The sequence below is a fragment of the Lissotriton helveticus genome, chromosome 8 (genome assembly GCF_964261635.1).
Source record: "Lissotriton helveticus chromosome 8, aLisHel1.1, whole genome shotgun sequence".
In the NCBI taxonomy this organism is placed as follows: Eukaryota; Metazoa; Chordata; class Amphibia; order Caudata; family Salamandridae; genus Lissotriton; species Lissotriton helveticus.
The window spans coordinates 1,010,426,009-1,010,441,989 of record NC_136069.1 but is presented as its reverse complement, the minus strand read 5'-3'; the positions used below and the strand labels follow the sequence as shown (position 1 = coordinate 1,010,441,989).

Sequence of the window (15,981 nt, the reverse complement as noted above, 5' to 3'; positions counted from 1 at the left end):
TGTATCGAAGACCCGCTGAGGCATGTTATCACGGCCACCCTGCAGGTCCTGACTTGTGTTTCTCTTAGGAATGGCTTCCGGAGAATCTTCCTTAAATTTTGTAAGGCCGGGCAGATACATAACAGGTGCAATAACGACTCTACTCCCTTGTCACAGAGGCGACAATCCAAAGTTGACCAGGTCGGTAACCATTTAGGGGTAAGGTCTTTGCTCGGGAACCACCCCAACCTCAGTAGACTTAGTTTCCTCTTGTAGTGGTCCCTGAAACATTCTTGTAAATAGGATTGTTGTTTCAGTTGCTTGTATGTTGGCATCACGATCCAGGCATGACTTTTGCAGTCACTAACCCTTTGTCTATTTGCAACGATGCTTGTTTGATGGCTTTGTTGGTAATTCGTTTAAAAGCAGCATATGACATTGGTGAGAACCAAGCTACTTCCAGATTTAACGATAGAAGCACTTGCCTAAGAGACTTGCATGTAGAATTGGTCTGCCTAGCCTGTTTTTCGACCTCTTCCCAACAGAGATGGGCAAGCGTGTTATCTTCAGCGTCCCTCATGCGCCAGTAGTATTTGGCCAGGACCCCTTGTCTGGCCGGGATCTGATTTATTAATCCTTATTCCAGGCATATTTGTGCTTGAGAAGTTGTTTTTGTATGGTTTTGAAGGCAAATTTAAGTTGTTTTGATTTTGAGTTCCCAAGGTCTAAATGATGTTTGTACTTAAGTTGGCGGTCTATTAGTACTCCAAATATTTGTATTCATCCACCTGGGTTAAAGTACAAGAATTTATCCTCCAAACTAATTTTGATAGCTGAGAGCTGGACAAGCATAGGACATTTGATTTTTTGAGGTTTATTGTTAATTGTGCATTAGAGATGTACAGCACAAGTTGAGAAATCAGCCATTGTAAACCAGTCAGAGTTTGTGAGAGAAGCACAATATCATCCGCATATTGCAGACTCGCTATGGGTGTTTGTCCCAATTTCGGTGGGTTGCCCTGGATTGTGCATAGGTCGTTCTCTAGGTCGGCGGTGTAGATGTTAAATAGGCTGGGGGCCAGCACGCATCCTTGCTTTAGCGCATTAAATGTTGGAAATTTCTTTGTTAGGCCCGACCGTCCCATTTTTTTATTTGGACCCAAGTATGCGAATATAAATTGATAATTGCTCCCAATAAGTTGGGAGGGGCGCCCAAAGCTTTCATCTTGACCCATAGTTTAGATCTTGGCACTTTATCAAAAGCAGATTTCAGGTCTAGAAAGCATGTGTATAGAATGTTATTAGAGTTGTCGATTGCTTTCTTAGCTAGGAGAGTTAGTGCTGATAAATTTATTAGGGTGCCCATGCCGGCCCGCAATCCTGTTTGTGTCAGTTGGATCAGATTTTTGCTACTGACCCAAGTCTCCAGATCTGCCAATAAGTTGAATGCGTAGATCTTGGCCTCAACGTCTATTAGGGCTATTAACCTGTAGTTGTTAGGGCCTGAGCGAGTCCCTGATTTGTGAATCGGTTGTAGGATGCTGCCCCTCCAGGAGTCAGGAATATTCCCGGTCCTTAAGCTGTTGCAGAACAAGGGGGATAAGAGACTGGACCAAAACGTAGGATCTTGCCTAAATAGAGCGTTGGGTAGGCCATTGGGTCTGGGGGCCCCATCTGCTCTCAGGTGTTTATAATCCTCAGAACCTGCTTTGGAGTAATCTGCTCTGTTTCTCCTATATGCTTTGGAGTAATCTCCTCTGTTTCTCCTGTATGCTCCAGAATGGGAGGCTTACAGCTTTCTTTGATTTGAAATTACTTTATTGGGTCAGAGGCTGGAGCTTCCACCAGTACCAGACTTTGGGTGCGGGATGAATCTTTTTCCATGCTGGGTTTCCAAGCTTCTGTGGTTATTCTTGAACAGGGAGTTAGATTGAGCTCTGTTGGGATCGCAGGTGTGTTATCTATGCGCTTGTCCGGGGTGAAATTATATGTTGAGTCAATGTGTGCACTCCATATTTGATCTGTCATGTCCGAGTTGAACTGCTGCAGTCTGCCATTAAGCATGAGGTTTATTTTTGCCCAGAACTGTTTGGAATTCCGCAGCTTGCTGGCATGGAGTATGGTGGACTCCAGGTTTTCCTTATGCTTTTGCTTGGCCGCCTTGGTTTAGCGTTTTAACTCCTTTTTTAAATTTTCTATTGATTTGAGAATTTGTTGTGATAATTGGGGGTCCTTTTTTGAAATGACCTTAGGTGTATATTCGGCCGCTTTTTTATGGCGTGTACCACTTCCCTCCTCCGTTTCTTGTTGTTTTGTGTCCTCTGCACTTGGTTTGGTATTTTTTGTTGATGTTACGAAGGAGTCCCAGGCCTTTACTATATCTTTAGGTTCTTCTGATGGTGAAGCAATAAGTGACATCTCTCCATTAAATTAAGAATGTTGCCTTTGTTCCAGTTTAATCTTTGTAAGTTGAAAAGTTGAGTGTTCAATGTTAGATGATGTGCCTGCTCAGACTCTTTTAGTTTGATTGATAATGTGAAGATCTGGGGATAGTGGTCGCTTTCAACCCGTTCCAGGATAAGGAAATCTTTAATATAAGGAAATAGATCGGGGTCTGCTAATTTATAATCTATTGTTGAGCCTGTATTCCTAGTGACCCTCGTTAGGGCTGCTCGTCTGTCCAAGGGGCCCCTTCCATTTACCGTGTGCAGAAAGAGGGCTTCCAAATCTGCTGCACATTTCTTCCCCATTGCATCTCGTCAACTTCGATTGCCCTGTTGTGGCTGAATAAAGGTCGCTAAGTTTCCCTCCTGTCCTTGGATTAAGTTTATTTTGAAGTCACCTGCTATTATCATGTTATCGCTTGGGTAGGTGGTTTTCAGCGTGGTGATTGCAGCTATTAGTTGCTTAATTCTTTTCCCTTTGTGTTTTCCCCCTGTGTGCATGTATACATTTAGAATCAATAGACCCATGGTAGGAGAGATTTCAACTTTAATGCATTGCATCCATGTTGAGTCCAAATCGATACAGGCATCTCTCCAAAGGAAATCGGTGGATATATAGATTGATAGACCTCCTTTTGCCCTACCGTGCCGTGCCTCCTTTTGTGCTGGTATGAAATGTTCTTTGTATCCCACAAGTGGCACGTTTTTTGTCTGCCAAGTTTCCTGAAGCAGAAGTATGTTATATTGGGTATTAAACTGTATAAAATCATCTTCCTCCAGCTTTGTACTTAATCCATTGATGTTCCAAGAACAGATCTTGCAACCCTGCACTTTTCCTGCTGTTTGTCTTTGGTTAATTCATTCTGCACTCCTCTGGTTTAGAACCAAGGGAGCTTGTTGATACCTCTCAAGTGTGGCTTCTTCATGATGGGCAATTGTTATTGTAATTTGCCTAGAAAGGTGATCTTCTTCTGCCATGGTGCTTCTTTGGTCTGGGCCTTTCGCACCTTTTAGAAAACTCAGTTTCGGACTTTGTTTCTGTAGCGGACTGGGGTATCGTGCAGGCTCCACCTTTATTAACTCTATGCCCCATAGGGAGAATTCCTCCCTATGCTGCAGGATTTGTTATGTTAAGCTGTGTTCGGTCCATGTTATAATCGTGGAGTCTGGGTCTGTTTGGTGAGGATTTGGTTTGAATTCAATTGATTCCAAATCGCCTGATTTTAAATGACGCAGGCCTGGTAATTCTTCTAGGAGTTTTAAAATGTACCCTCTATTCAAGATGTCATGTGGCCCTTTCGAGCTGTAACACAGAATTAGTTCAATTTTTTTACTTGGGATGAATCGTATTGGGTCTATGTATCTTTTATTCTCTCCATTACTTTGAGTGGCTGTGCCTACCCGGCCAGCCTCCACGTCAAGTGGGGCAAAGATGAGTTGATGTTGGGAACCATTTCTCTCAAGACTGGTGGAGTTCACAACTGGTGGAGCATGTGTTGCTCTTACTTTGTAGTTGGAGGAAAGAGGGATGAAAGACAGAGAGTGGTCTTACAAAAAACAGAGAACCCTGATAACATAGAGTTGAAAGAAAGCAAATATGATATGTGTTGCCTAGGTAGCTTGTTACCAAATTACTTAGAATGTTTGTTTACTAATCTTCATACCATAGTTCATAATTGTATGCCTATATCCAATACCACAATGTGTCCATTATATTATTTACGTAGAATATCTTGTCAAACCTTGTCAAAGTTCAAGTCCAAATCGTACTAAATTATCATTTTAGATGAATGCATCTGATCAAACATGATGCATTTTATCATACACATAAATATGCATATTATCAAGTTAGTTGAAACTAAATATAAAGTAGACAGACAGCAAGTGAAAAATATTAGGATGGAAATGTGTGATAAGTGGTATTATCCTATCCCAAACTTGATATTTGCACTTCCATTCTAATCTAAAATGCTACTGATTAAACAACACACATATATGTTACTGTCCATGTAATTTGGCATCCAATATTCTAGTTTAGACTCTCCTCATTCTCTTAAATATCAGTGTAATAGTTTCTATCCAAGTACTACCAACTTTGTACAGTGCCAGAAATTGTGAGCGTAATCACCAGAATTAAAAAAGCACCAGTTATAAAGCTCACTTCTATTCTACCTTGTAATATCTGATGTTGTTTTGTGGGGAGGGGGGCTTAAGCTATATTCCTATATGCTGTAGTAACAAAGAAGGCTATACTGTCATGTCCATTACAATGCATGTAAGATGAGATTTGTCATTGGTGAAATTAAGATTAAGGGCCTGATTATGTCTACGTTGGCCCAATGGACCACCGTAGCCACGGTGGCGGTGCAACCACCACTGCACATGTGGTCTGACTGCCCTATTACAAGCTTGGCGGTTGGACCGCCAAAGTACTGCTGCTACCACCAGGGACATCTTGCAGCGGTACAACACTGCCAAGCATATTATGAGTTTCCTCACCACCACAGTTTTCATGGCAGTGAGCACACCACAAAATGTGTGGCAGTGAGGCAATTTATTGCCTCAGGGTCAGGAAATGCATGTGCCCCCTGTATGCATGCACCCCCAGTTCCTGCACGGCATGGACTTAACAGACCATGCTATGCAGGAATGCACTCTGGCGGTCCCACGGCATTGCTTTTCTAAGGCTCACATACAAGTCTTTCAAAGGCTCTTCCGATGCCCAGCTGCCCCAGGACCGCCCGACTTGTATTCCACTCGAAATACGGCCATGGAGTGGCACCGGGCGCTGGTGTAGTGGCCCACTGTCACTCCACCAACCTCGTAATCAGGCCCTAAATCATTCTGTATCCCTTTTCAGCCACACTTTATATCTGTACTCTGGAAATGTATATGGTACATCTGCTTGGTTGATAAATATAATCAGTCAATATCCAATAATTGGTAGGAATTTCAGGCACACTTTAAAAAGCTGGAAGATTCAACATATTTTTAGAGATGTAAAGCATTTTAATTTTTCGCAGAAATTAGGTTTTTACAGAGTTTTGTTCTTTGCTGATTAGACCAGGATGTTACTAGAAATATGGTTATATTTCTCAAGTAGTAGGGGTAAAATATACTTTTTATGGCAATGATTTATGCTAGTACTTTCAAGTTAACTTTGCTTATTACTTTCAATTTCAGATGAATATTGGCAATCACATCCTTACAAATTACCAAGGAAGACCCTCCAATAGAGGGTTGATAAAAATCACCAAGTACAATAGCTTCTTTGAATTTAAAACGAAAGCAATTAATTCCACTGGAGGTCCTGAAATTGGTCTCTAGGGCTCCTATTGTATGTTTTGTTTTCTTTTGTATTTTCATCTTTAATGATGAGCCTTATAACGGATCATAAAATAATTGAAGAAAGCATAATCTTTGTTTGAATTCGACTGGCTGAAAATCCAGTTCGACAGAGCTGTAATGAAAAGCGAGCCTGAGTGGGACTATTCCTAAAAGACGTTTTTGATCTATGCACTCAATTACAGAATTGAGGGTCAAGCACATGACTTGTTATATGTAAAACAAATGAATGGTCATATGTAGAGAGTTAGTGAATACTTATTAACTGTTCAATGTGCTGTTTTTGACTTAGACAAATTGACTTTGTAGCTATTTTTGCTTATACTCCCTAGGTCTTTAAATGTAGACAATTGGTATTGTATAAGAGGTCTTACTACATATTTAGATGTGCTTCACAACATATTTATTTTTTCTTGTGCAGGTGGTATACGAATCCTACGACTGTCAATGCCTTCTACAGTGCTTCTACAAACCAGATTAGTGAGTATCTCAAGTCTAAAATTTCTACAGAAAAATATGAAATTTTACTAGACCTTCTCAGACATGGAGAAAAACAATTTTACATAAAACAATCCCAAAAAGGCCAGCTCTACAACTGATCTGCTTTGATTTTTGTATTTTATTTAGTAGTACAAAGTGGGCAGTGCTATTCTGCAGATAAAGTAGTATGTATTGTAAAACATGTATTGAATATATTTTTCACTTGCAAGTCAAAATATGTAAGTCGCTTACATGTCGACCTGTTTACACCGAAGCACTCGAAAGGGGGGGGGGGTGCTCTCGAACTCCATAAGGGACGCTCTAATTGTATTAACACCGAAATCAGGGAAGAGCCCACTTGAGGCAGGCTCCTACCATCCTCTATTAATGCTGAATGTGTAGCAGAGCATTCTTAGCCATACTCTGGGAGCACAGCTGCTGCCCCATCTTGCACACTCGATCCATGCAGATTAATTGGGATTTATCCCTCATTTATCCCTCATCGGAACACATTGTGTAACCGCCGGTGCCTGATGCAAGTTTTGCATACACCTGTCTTAAATAAAGGCCACTACGCACTAGCCTTCCTAGATATAGAACAAGTCTTTGATTCTGTCTGCTGGGAACATTTATGGCAGGTATTGGAAAGGGTGGGGCTAAGCATTAGTAATATCAAGTGGATTAAAATCTTTATGAGTGACTGATAGTGAGAGTGCGCACTGGAAGATATGGCTCAAAGGAAGAATGTTTGATAGAGAGGCATGTGACAGGGATGCCGGCTGTCACCCCACACATTCGCTCTTGCGATGGAGACCCTGGCCTGCCGTCACCAGAAGATATTGTATGGGTGGGGTATACTTTTGGGTCAAACGCTACATGTGGTCTCACTTTATGGGGATGATGCAATGATTTATCTACGTGATCCCTACATATCTGCCCTGATCCTGCTCAATTGTTTGTGGGAATTTGGAGAACTCTGTGGCCTCTGTGTTAATATTGCCAAATAAGCCCTGTACCCACTTGGGCAACTGCAAGGGACACAGCGCTGCATACCTCACTACACCTATTCCCTCACATATGGGATTACCATCCTTACTTCTAAAAAACATCTCTGAGCTCCTCCCTTAAACACCGGAGTAGTAGCTCCCAGTGTTGACTAGGTTTTCTACACTGGTAAGGAGGACCCATATGATGAAGCATGTCACCCTCGGGTGAGTGAAGGTTCTTATCCTTAAGGGATGTCTCCCCCAGTCATACTTGTAGTACTATGTTGGTTTTGAGAGAGGCAACTTAGCACATTTTTCACACACATATGTTTAAGACTACAGTGTGCAATTTAGTGTTCACCTGCAAGGGACACCAATGAACTGCCTCCCGGATTCGGAGCTACCTTATGCACTTAATGTAAATGAGATTTATAAATAAGTGCATAATGTTATACATGGCTTTCAAGGCAAACTATTTATCTTAAGCCTAGGTTAGGAAACCTCACTGTTCACTGCTGTGATGCCAAAGCAAATGAAAAAAACGAGTTCTGCCACTTTCCTGCTATCAGATCAGCAAAGCCATGGGCTCTGAAACACAGGATCTATGTTCTGAGCAGAAGATCTGCCACCTCAAGTGGGTCTCTAGAAACCTTGGAAAAATTAGGGAAAGTAGGTGGCACTCCTGCAACATCAACCACCATTGTCCTTGTCAGGAATGTGTGTCTGCAGACAGAGACAACGAAATGGAGGCAACGTTGACCAGAATTTGTCACAGAGCATGACTCCCCTATAATTCCTCTGTATGTGCCTTGCTCATAATAGTAAGGGAAGAGAAGGTTGGATCCATATATATACCATACTATTTTCCAAGGGGAACTGTGAGAGGCTGTTTTCAACTTTGGGTTTTGAGTGACATCTTTGACAATTCTAGCTTGGCTTTCACTACCTTAATAATTTGTATTTGTTGAACCTATGCCTTGTTGCAACATGCAGTCTTTCCATTAGACAGCTTCTCCTCATTTAGATAAACACCCACTACCATATAAGTTGTTTGCAATCTCCCATATGCAACATTGTGTGATAATCAGATAAAACATGTAAAAAAGTGAGAAAAATAATACTGTTTTTGGGGATAGCCAGACCCGTCAGAGGTCCAAAATGTGTCCGAGCATCCTTGAAAGGTCTTAATCGCATGCGCGCTAGCGGTTTTCCCGCTGTGCGCTGACTATTGCGGAAAACCGCGTTACATGACGAGCTCAGCTCGTCATGAGCGTACGAGAGGCGTAACTCATGACGAGCTGAGCTCGTCATGAGCGTAGAAGGGGTTAAGAATGTAAATCTACACTGAGAATGGAGGTTGTTCACTACAGACAGATTGCATATACAGTGATGTTTCTCTACCCTTACTACAAAGAAGCACAGTTTGGGGCACAAATTGGGTGATAAAGCGAATTTCATCATTTTGCAAATTAAACACATTTAACTAAAAAGGGCTAATTTCAGTGTTGTATAACACATGTGTAAAAAGTGCAACATTTGTAGTAGGTAATCATATTTAGGAACCATAAGCACACATATGAAGTAGCATATTGCATCGACTTAAGTTAGCCTAACTGCTGATGCCATTTTAAATGTCGACTTTACATGTTAGGACTTAAATGCCTGTTTTGTTGTTTAAACTGTTGATTGCATGAGATGGTTTTCTCTTTTGAGTGCATATGCTATAATTTTCCAGAAGTCTTCAGTTAGCTGCTGAATAGGCACTTGTTATGCATTAGACAGCTAACAGTGGGTTCTCCCCGGGTGGAGAGGAGATTGCAAGAAATGCGACTTGTGGGAAGAACTGTCTGAACCACAGGATCTGTTCAAAGTAACAAACCAACCAAGGAAATAGTTGCATAGCTTATTGTGAATACGTGAGAAACTGGGAAGTTTACCTGCTCCGAGAGTTTGCAAAAGAATGATTGATTCACGGGAGTGGAGAATGGGAATAATGTTGCCATTATTGTTTTGATTGAAGTGTATTAGTGTGCATTCCTAAAATTAAATCGAGAGAGACCGTCCCAGAGAGAGAGACCCCTCTTTTACAAGGGCCTTTTCTTGAGAGATCTTAGACTAGGTGCAGAGAGCATGCGGCAGAGGGTAGGAGGCAGATCTTAGAGATGCCTGCTGACTAAAGACTGAGAAGACCTTTTCAGTGTTTGCTAATTTCCACTGCTTGAGTGCTAAAGCTTCATGCATTAGCATTCTTCTTCTCTCATCTGAGCTCTTCATTTGGGTTTTCTGAACGGACACATTACCTTGCTTGCTGAAATTAAATGTCTTTTATACACAATCTTTATTCATTTACAATTAGGGACTTTCCTTTAAGGAACACACTTGTATTTTCTCTATCATATTTACAATTCTTACAACTTACTTATTTTATCTTGTCTTGAAATATGGGATTATGGATTAATCTATTACCTCTATACCAATTCAAGATAAAAAAAATATGGCATATCCATAATGTTCCTCCTCTGTAATGGAGGTTAATCCAGCAAAGTTGGGGCATTTGCCATTGCAGGGACCACTTTGGCTAGACACGTTGATTGAAAATCCACTCGAGTCATTTCTGCTGGTTATATGTGTACCACGTATGTAGACCCTGGAAATGTACTCCTGAACGTGAAGTGTATTGTTAGTGCCACATATATGCCACATATATGTAGGTCAATGGTTCTTTCCCAGTAGCTAACGGGGACCATTGTGATCTATCCCTGAATATTACATATGATCCTCCCCTTCTCGTTCAGTCATTGTGTTGCTGCCTATCATGCAGCAAGTGCATTTGTACCAGAGCCCATGGCTGTGTGAGGGCCCATAGCCCCCCAATTTAGGATGCTTTTTCATGTATATGTTAGAGCCATGGCATCCTTGCTACTCCACCTTTTAATGAGGTGTTCTTTGAAAGCTCTTTTATTTACTTCAGCATCACCTTATCATACTTTGTTAAATGTTCTGTAATTATTGCATCTGCATTGCTCTCTGTAGAGAATTATGGCACAGGGGAAACATCCTTTACAACACAACTTTTACCACGCAGTGCCTTTACGACACAACTTTTACAACGCAAACCATTACAACGCATTGCGCTGGGGGGCGCTCTAGGATAGGGAATAGGTTTAATGTACTATCCATCACCTTCCCTACTATCCACGGGGACTAGTGTTGGAATAGTAAATTAAACAATTCACTATCCAGCGCCCCAAAGCACTATGCGTTGTAAAGGCATGCGTTGTAAAAACCGCGTTGTAAAGGCATGCGATGTAAAAGCATGCGTTGTAATGTCATACATCCATGGCACAAGCACTAAATAAATCAAATCAAATCAAAATAGAGCCCCAATCATTTTCGTGCCAATATTTCACAGTGTTACCTCCACCAGACATTGTACCAGATCATTGTTGTAAATCATACTCTCTAGCTTAGATTACTGATCTGCCACTAACTCCTAATGGTGGGAGACTACTGAACCCAGCTGAAAAGGTCATTGATTGTGACGTGTTTGCCATTTGGCAAATTTCATATTAATGAAATGATTATTCCCTCAAAGGAAAAGACAGATAATTTGAAGTTTTTTGTCAGGTTTTCAATTACTGCATTCTCTAAATGAGGACTCAAATAATTTTTGGACAACATTTTCTCAGTGGGCACTAATTTGTGAAATAGTTTTTTCATCTGTAAGAGTTTCACTGAAGTTGTGTGTATGTGGATTTTCAAAAGTCACACTTTTTCGCGCAGTTGTGCGTCTGCAGAGAGCTCAGTAACAAGGGGTTCTGATGGAGACCAATTTCATTGTCACCTAGCTGAATATTGCTGACAACCACTCAAGCCTTGGCTTTGTAGTTCTTTGGAAACTGTTCTAAATGTCAATTCTATTTTTAATTCAAAATTTAGACCCTCTATTTTCATGGAAAGGAGCACAAGTTTGAAGTTTATAACAGCTTCACCTGACTTTGGAAAGCCTTCCCACCAACTCTTATCTTACCCACAATAGGTAAATTGATTTGACTACAAACGGTGAATCTTAATGCAAAAACTAAAAAAGGTCAGATTATTGAGTAATTAGATTCCTCAAATAATTGCAGTAAACATGATGTGATCCAAGCATGTCACATGACCATTGATTCCCCTGGGTGTCTTGTTTTAAAAAATGTCTGGGTTTTACATATTTCCCTTGTGGTGGTGATTCTTGGATCCAAATGCCACAGCTACCCACATCCCCTAACGTTTTGTTTTTCATGCCAGAATTTTGATGTCTTCGTGTGGCATTTTGCAGCTGTTTTCATGTCGCGGGCACCTGGCCCCACCACACCAGTGGGGGGCCATTTTTATTGGGATGAGTATGGAAACACAGAATAGTAGAACATTTGTTATTATCAAGTGGATTATAAAGGACACATTTTGCAAAATGCCCCGGTATTATGAGTAGGGTACAGATATCTACTGTTCCTAAACTCATTATCTTGTGCACATATCAAAAATAGATAGACTTCTAGCATACTAGTCTTAGTTCATTTTATTAGTACATATGAATTGTTTCATGATCGTAACACAATAAAAAATTATTAAAACCTGCAGATCAATTGTTGACTCTGGGTATCTCATGCTTTTGGACAACCAGCAAGTACTATGTACGTCTCCGACCTGAAGGGTCCAATGGATGTAACTGTATATTGCTTTTTAGGTCAAGCCTGGGCAGCACATGCGCTGCTCTGCGAGGCATGCTGTATTCAGGTATGGACTTGAAGCTCTGCCCATTTTACGCCCATCTTTTCAATTGCCTCCTGTTACTGTCCTTCCTAAAAGGTTAATTTTGATTCATAAATAGGTTTAGTAGTTACTCCATAGTACTGCCTAGTCTACATTAGTAACATACCATTAAGACTGTCGTTTTTACTTGTGTTATTACTCAGTATGTTTTATTTAGTGTGTGAGCAATATTTTACTGAATGATTTCCCACAACATGCATTCCTTCAATGTAGCACACCGGCAGCTTTAATTTTTTTATTAGTAATGGTGGCCGTATCATATTAATAAAATATGTGGCTCACCCAACTTGCACCTTTTCATCTATAAAAAATTTTTTCTTTCCCAGTGCAGTCAACTTTAACTCTAGTGGCCGTGCTCCTTTTTTAATGTTATTTGCCAGCGCTGTCCACTTTAACCATAGCGGCCGTGCTCCAGAAGCATTCATTTAAATGAACTTTGGGGCATATTACCAAGCAATAGCGATAATTATCGCTATTGCTTGGTTAGAGACAAAATTTTACCGCTGAGCTGCGGCGATTTTTATCGCAGATAAACCTTGGTATTACCAAGGTTTATCGCAAATGCGATAAAAAACGGCCGCAATGCATGAATATCGCTGAAAAGTCAGCGATATTCATGCATTACCGAGCTAATGCTCTTAGCCATGTTATCCACCTCCCATTGGATAACATGGCTAAGAACTGCTCAGGGCAGGTGTTAGCTTTTGGAGATATTCGCGCTTAGCGTGAATATCTCCAAAAGTTGGTAATAGGAGATAGCGATGTTAGCGACTGTTTCCAGTCGCTAACATCTTGGCACGCCCACTTTGCATGTCATTAGTGATAAATATCACTGACATGCAAAGTGGGGCCCAAGATGGTCGCTATCTCCTACTAGCTGTCGCTAACTGGTGTTAGCGACAGCTAGGTAATAGGGAGATAATTTTATCTCCGCTTTCTTGGCTTTTAAAGCCAAAAAAGCGGAGATAAACCCCCTTGATAATATGCCCCTTTGTTTTTTGGTGAAAGTGCCCCATACCGTGCTTTCACTTTAATGGTGGCTGCTCCACTTTCTGTAGACACTGCTCGCCGTATTCAGCTTACAGCGAGCCACATCTAAAGAAATACAAATAAACAAAATAGGGACATCGGAAATTCACTCGATAATAATGTTTTCCTTTTGGCTGGACTGAATGAATGTTACATACAAACACACCTATTACTTATGCAATCTCTTCATTCCTTAGATTTAAAAACAACTTCATACCATACTTTTTATTTGTTACCCCATTTCTTAATAATATCTAATGTAAAAATGTTCACCGTGCTAAACTGTATTTACTTATGTTAATTTTTCTTTAATGGAAGGGCTGCTCTAACTCAGAACCCATGTCTTGGTAGTATTTCAAGGGCAAGCGTAAGTTACTGAGAGTCATCGAACAATAGCCAGTAGTCCAAATTAATAGCATTCACTGAAAAGATGGTCATTACGGCTAATAGACCAACAACCAACTCTTTTCAGAAAGATGAAGAAATTATGGTGGGAATAACCATGTTTATAGCTTTTTCCTGAATCTGAGTAAGGGTGTTACAGATCATATAATTAAAGGGAGCTGATTCCATAAATCAGCTATAGCCACTCTTAAAGATCTCCTGCCAACTTCCTTGTTCTTGATTTTCAATAAGGTAAAAGTGGTAGAAAAGTAAGACCGTAGAGCTCAAGAGGAAGAATACTTTATGCAAATTTCTTGCTTTGAAAGTGAGGAGCAGTTTTAGTATATGTTGTAGGCCAAACAAGCGGCTTTGAATTGAACCCATTTATAAACTGATAAACTAATAACCAATGTAGCTGTTTTGGCTAAAGGGAGACACTATCCATCTTACGAGGATTTAAAATAAATTTCACTACAGTATTATGAATCTTCTGTAATTTAGCAATGATTTTCTTAGGATACTCTATGTAAATTTCATTCCAGCTGTCCCGTCTAGGCTGTACAAATGCATTTGCCATTATAACTCTCTGGAAGAATATAAGAAAAGGTAAACATCTGAGAGTGCATAGGCTAAAGTTTTGTTATGTTATGTGTGTTTGTAAAGAGCACTGTTACCCGTAAGAGTATCCTGGCCCTGAACAGGTGTATGTGCCTAGCCCTGCCTTGGGTAGTTTGGTTAATTGAAAGGCCAGGTCTTCGGCTTCTTGCAGAATTTGAGAAGGGAGGAGGAGGAGGTACTGATGTGAAGTGTGAGGTTGCTCCAGAGAGAATGCCTGTCCTCCTGATCTGGTTTTATGGATGCATGGGATGTGTTCAAGTAGGAGTCCTGCAGGTCTTAGGTGTTTCGTTGGTTGGTGGAAATAGATGTGGCTGTTCAGGCAAGTGGGGCCTAAGTTATGGGGCTCCCAGGGGTGTGATATGATGTTAGTTCTGTGTGGCAGATTGAGGGTGAGTCTGGCTGCCAAGTTTGGATAGTTTTTATTCTTTCGCTGAGTTGCTTGATGTTACCAGCATAGAGGGTGTTCCCATAGTCCAACTTGCTAGTGACTGGTGCATGAGTGATGGTTTGTCTGGTGTTGCTTGTGAGCCACTTGACACTCTTGTTCAGCATCTTCAGGTTGGCCAAGCAGGATGTAGTGACAGCTTTGACTTTTTCCATTATATGTTGTCGGATGAGATGTACAATCAAAAATCAAAGGGTGGTATTTGGCATGGCGGACCCAGCATAGGAGTTCTTGGTGTAACGACTCAGACATGAGCCCAATCAATTTATTCTGAATTTGTTTGGCAAGATAAAGTGCATGAACCTCATTTGTGGTAACTCTACAAACATGTGCCATCATCACAGTGTCACATTTGCCTAAATATTGTACTAGCCTCGGGAAGTTGTCATTGTGTGATTGGTTCAACTGATAAACACTTATACTGAAAGCCAATTTTTATTCTACGTGCTTCGGTTATTGCTCTAATCTGGGATTGAAAATGCTAGGCTGGAATCTATTAGGATGCTTAAATTCCTGCGCACTTCTGCTGGAGCAGGGCAGCTACCTATTGATGTTGGCCAATAAGAGACCTACCATAAGCTAACTTCAGAAATTACGGGGATAATTTTGATTTGGAAGAAATCAATTTTAGAAAATTTGTACCCATCCACATAGTTATGAAATCCAGTGCTCCTGCGAGACCATCAGTTGAGGAGTACTGATTTTTTTGCCCATCATCTGCATATATATAGGGAGTAGCTTGAAACCCAAGTAGCTGAATTTCCAAAGATCTTAGAGATACTATACATAGAATCGGAGACAGCAATGATCCCTGAAGTAAACCCTGGCTTATTCCTTTAGGCTCTGAATTGAAGGGTTCAAGTTGGATTACTTGGTTGCGATCAGCAAGAGCAGATAGAGAACAAGACAAGGACATGACTTGCTGTACAATGGAGTCAAAGGCTGCTGCTATATATAATAACACAACTGCTTCTGAATCACCACAGTCCAGCATCATTCTAAGATCTTTGTTCACAGAAGTAACCAATGGCTCCTATCCTAACCCTGTGTGAAATCTTGCTTGGGTTTCATCTAAGAAGTTGTGTGGTGATTATTCTCTCTAGCAATTTGTGCAAGAAAAAGGAGTAGGGGGTTTAGCCTGATACTTTTCTCGGTCTTCCGTATTGTATCCAGGTTTTTAAGAGAGCACTTACTATGGCTTTCTTTTAGTCCTAACTTACCATCCCTAATTCTAGAGAAAAATGTATAATATCCTTTATGGGACACGCCACCTCAATCTTAGCATTCTTTAAGATATGTTCGGGGTGGGCAGCCAGGGTCAAGCCCACTAGCATACTATATCACATGAGGAATTCAGTCTCCTCCCGAGAAAGACTTTACCCAATATATTTGGGGCCCTATTATCCATTATCATTGTCTCAGGTGGGCAGCTGACAGGACGCAAAGCCTTAGTTGT

General features: G+C 40.8%; 1 protein-coding gene across 1 annotated transcript in view; it reads left to right on the top strand.

Moving 5' to 3' along the window:
• Positions 1-15,981, top strand: part of PHEX (phosphate regulating endopeptidase X-linked) — a 1,501,811-nt gene that overhangs the window by 1,205,988 nt on the left and 279,842 nt on the right. Inside the window, exon 15 of the mRNA XM_078657844.1 lies at positions 6,190-6,248. Within this exon, the coding sequence (XP_078513970.1) occupies positions 6,190-6,248 (59 nt within the window). The remainder of the gene's footprint in view (positions 1-6,189; positions 6,249-15,981) is intronic.